Source organism: Panulirus ornatus, chromosome 58, assembly GCF_036320965.1.
Source record: "Panulirus ornatus isolate Po-2019 chromosome 58, ASM3632096v1, whole genome shotgun sequence".
Lineage (NCBI taxonomy): Eukaryota > Metazoa > Arthropoda > Malacostraca > Decapoda > Palinuridae > Panulirus > Panulirus ornatus.
This window is the reverse complement of record NC_092281.1, coordinates 16,758,048-16,761,441: the sequence shown is the minus strand read 5'-3', so window position 1 is coordinate 16,761,441 and position 3,394 is coordinate 16,758,048. Positions and strand designations below refer to the sequence as shown.

General features: G+C 47.9%; 1 protein-coding gene across 1 annotated transcript; it reads right to left on the bottom strand.

Moving 5' to 3' along the window:
* Positions 1 to 250: 250 nt before the first annotated feature.
* LOC139766780 (perlucin-like protein) lies at positions 251 to 2,866 on the bottom strand. The gene is made up of 3 exons (XM_071695698.1): positions 2,619 to 2,866; positions 1,083 to 1,256; positions 251 to 787 (listed from the first exon to the last, which is right to left on the bottom strand). The coding sequence occupies exons 1-3, from the start codon at positions 2,830 to 2,832 to the stop codon at positions 492 to 494; spliced, it is 684 nt and encodes a 227-aa protein (XP_071551799.1). The 5' UTR covers positions 2,833 to 2,866; the 3' UTR covers positions 251 to 491.
* Between the last annotated feature and the right edge of the window lie 528 nt (positions 2,867 to 3,394).

The following is a 3,394-nucleotide window of genomic DNA, read 5'->3' as shown; positions in this document are numbered from 1 at the left end:
CTCCTCCTCCTCCTCCGTCGAAGCTGCATCATCGCCAGACGAACAGGAGGAGGGGAGGCAGTGGTAGACCCTCTCTCATTCTCTCTCTCTCTCTCTCTCTCTCTCTCTCTCTCTCTCTCTCTCTCTCTCTCTCTCTCTCTCTCTCTCTCGTCAGTGGCTTGCATCATTTCCTTGTCTCCCCCTCCCTACGTAGAGGGGTGCTGCTGGTCGTATATGGTTTAGGAGAGAGAGAGAAAAAAAAAGATACCCCTGAAGATTACATGGTGATATTGGTCATTATAGGATTATATGGATTATCATTTCAGTCTCCAGCTATTAAGATCTTTTAACAACTGGCCACCATTAATGGCTTAACTATCTATGAAGCGGATGACGTCAACGTCATTCACGGTTGTAGGAAACGACATTTTCAAACTAATGTCTCTTAAAATCCGGTGAGAAGTAATGTGAGGAAGAACACTGACGACAACAATGAGTGCTGATCACAGTTTTCACTCTGGTTCTGCACGTTGTTCACTCCTCTCGAAGAGTGGGCAGTCAGTCATCACGAACTCGCAGACGAAGTTCAGCCTAGTGTCGCAGGCCTCATCGTTCAGTGCCGGGTAGGGGAACGGGTTTTCATTTCCCTGACAGACAAAGCAGAACTCGAGACAGTTCTCTTCCGTGTTGCCATTGGGTTCTCCTTGTGACCATTCTCCGTGGCTCACCGGTTCGCCCCTAATCCACCGCCAGTTACCCTCTTCGTCCGCATCCGTACCGCCAAGGTACCATCGACTTACATTCTTCCCTGAAGAACAATCAAATCATCTCATTACTGGTGATCTACCAACAAACCAATGATATCTGGTGGCTATCGACATTTATCTCACGTCAGTGGTAAGGAGGTTTTTTTTTTTTACGAGGAAAAAGAAAATATATATATATATATATACTACTTCAGTATCACCAACTTCAAAACCTATTCATCGTCTGGTTACGTTGTTCAACAAATTTGATGAGGAGACATCGTGGCATGAGTGTAGTTGAGAGATGCACCATCCTAGTGTCTCTTCTACATTAGAGACAGTCGCACCGCAACTTACCATACGTCTCTAAGAGGAAGACTAGAAGGGCGTTGACATGGCGAGGTTGGGCCAGCTCCCCGCCCATTCCCTGGCAGAACCGATGGGCTTCTTCCCACTGTAATTCATGGAACTTGTTGGCGTAGTAACACTGATCCATGACGCGTGCATACGGAGGCGGACACACACACTCCACTGCAATGGAAAGTTTGTCGTTACCGGATCCTGACACAAGTTACCAGCCGCAGATGCGTAACGCAAGGTGATTAGGAAGCAAGCGGATGATAACTTCCTACAAAGGAGGAGGAGTTACCTAAGTGAGAGACAGCACATGGTTTTAGGAGGCCATACGTAACGAACCTCTTCAGAGTTCAATGGCCGTTTGCATCTGGACCGCCAGGGGGGGGGGAATGTTTGACACAGTAACTCAAGGGAGGCTTGGGTAAGAAGGCATACCGCTAGGAATGGAACGTGGGTGAAAACTCCTCCGATGATGTGAAGATTATAAGAAGGGAGCGGAGGAGGACCCGTGTTTGGAGCAGCATTCTCCACACTGAGTCGAGGTAACCAGCGGAGTACCACAGGTCTTGCTCTGGGACCACTCCTCTTCCTGATCTAGATTAAATGACTATTTGTGAGTGTAGTGGGTTCTCCAGTAATGATATCAATGGTCTCACAAACACATCAAGGGGCTTTTGAAAGACACGGGTCGACATGGACGACAATCGATGGTCTTAGAGGTGAACTGTACAAATCATAGAGATGAAATTGTACTGAAAGTAGAAGAAACAGGGTTGAAAAATGACCCAGGGGTCTTTCACTCTATATCTTTATATCGTGTGTAAAATTTGTATTGACTGCTGTAATCATTACATATTGCCATATCTATGATAATATATGATAGTATTTACGAACGTGTTGGTCACACGATGATCAAATATTACAGTGTATAGATAAGAGAGGTAGACTTTGATTAGAACTAGGAGACCATTTTCCACGAGAAGATATCCACATCTCTCTGACGTAACAGAACTCTCACAGTACAATCCCTCGACTGCGCGGTAAGAACCAGTCACCACTTCACTAGTGCACAAACAGTGTGTCCTCATCATTTCGTAATCTCCGAGATATCACTTCACCTTCCTTTCCGCTATTCATCATCTAGAACTTCCGATATTGTATTTCTAAAGGCGCTGAGCGAGTTGGCTCAACAGGTGCTGACTGAACTAGCTCTACAGGTGCTGAGCGAACTGGCTCTACAGGTGCTGAGCGAACTGGCTCTGCAGGTGCTGAGCGAGTTGAACTGGCTCTGCGAGTGCTGATCGAGTTGGCTCAACAGGTGCTGAGCGAGTTGGCTCAACAGGTGCTGAGTGACCTGGCTCTACAGGTGCTGAGCGAACTGGCTCTGCAAGTGCTGATCGAGTTGGCTCAACAGGTGCTGAGTGACCTGGTTCAACAGGTGCTGAGTGACCTGGTTCTACAGGTGCTGAGTGAACTGGCTCTACAGCTCCTGAGTGAACTGCCTCCACAAAAGCTTACCTTTAGAGTTGCACTCACCTGAGCTCGTAGTGTGGTTAATCTGTGAGAGGAGCCGCGTGGTGATGATGGCCGGCAAACTCAGTGTGGCGTTCTTCCCGTCGCCCACCTCACCCGGGCCCGTCTGCGGGGACGCGGAGGAGCCATAGAGGGAGGAGATAATCCAAGCGGAGGTCACCACTACCAACAGGAGGAGCGGGACGGGCCAGCACATGTGGTGGTCGGTGAGGGGCATCGTGCGGAGTGAGGCTGGCTGGCGAGGACGGACAGACGGGGGAAGCACTGATGATAATAAAGTGGGTACACTTACCCAGAGCCGTGGGACACATGCACGCACACACACACATACACACACACACGCACACACACACACACACACACACACACACACATACACACACACACACACACACACACACACACACACACACATCTGTTTATTTGTTGTTTATATCCAGTCTTCTCCAAGTGGAAGTTTACTGTTACCGATGGCCGGTGCTGCTACGGGTGGAGGTGGTGTTGGTGCTGCTACTTAGTACTGTACTACTTCTACTACTAGTACTACTACTACTACTACTACTACTACTACTACTACTACTACTACTACCGCTGCTACTACTACTGCTACTACTACTACTACTGCTACTACTACTACTACTACTACTACTACTGCTGCTGCTACTACTACCTCTACTACTACTACTACTACTACCTCTACTACTACTACCTCTACTACCACTACTACTACCTCTACTACTGCTGCTACTACTACTACTACTACTACTACTGCTACTACT

Excerpts from the sequence above, each read along its gene's own strand:
- LOC139766780 (XM_071695698.1), bottom strand. The coding sequence starts at position 2,832 with ATGCCCCTCACCGACCACCACATGTGCTGGCCCGTCCCGCTCCTCCTG. Across the intron at positions 1,257-2,618 it reads TAACCACACTACGAGCTCAG|TGGAGTGTGTGTGTCCGCCT; the intron begins GTGAGTGCAACT and ends TTTCCATTGCAG. Across the intron at positions 788-1,082 it reads CTTCCTCTTAGAGACGTATG|GGAAGAATGTAAGTCGATGG; the intron begins GTAAGTTGCGGT and ends ATTGTTCTTCAG.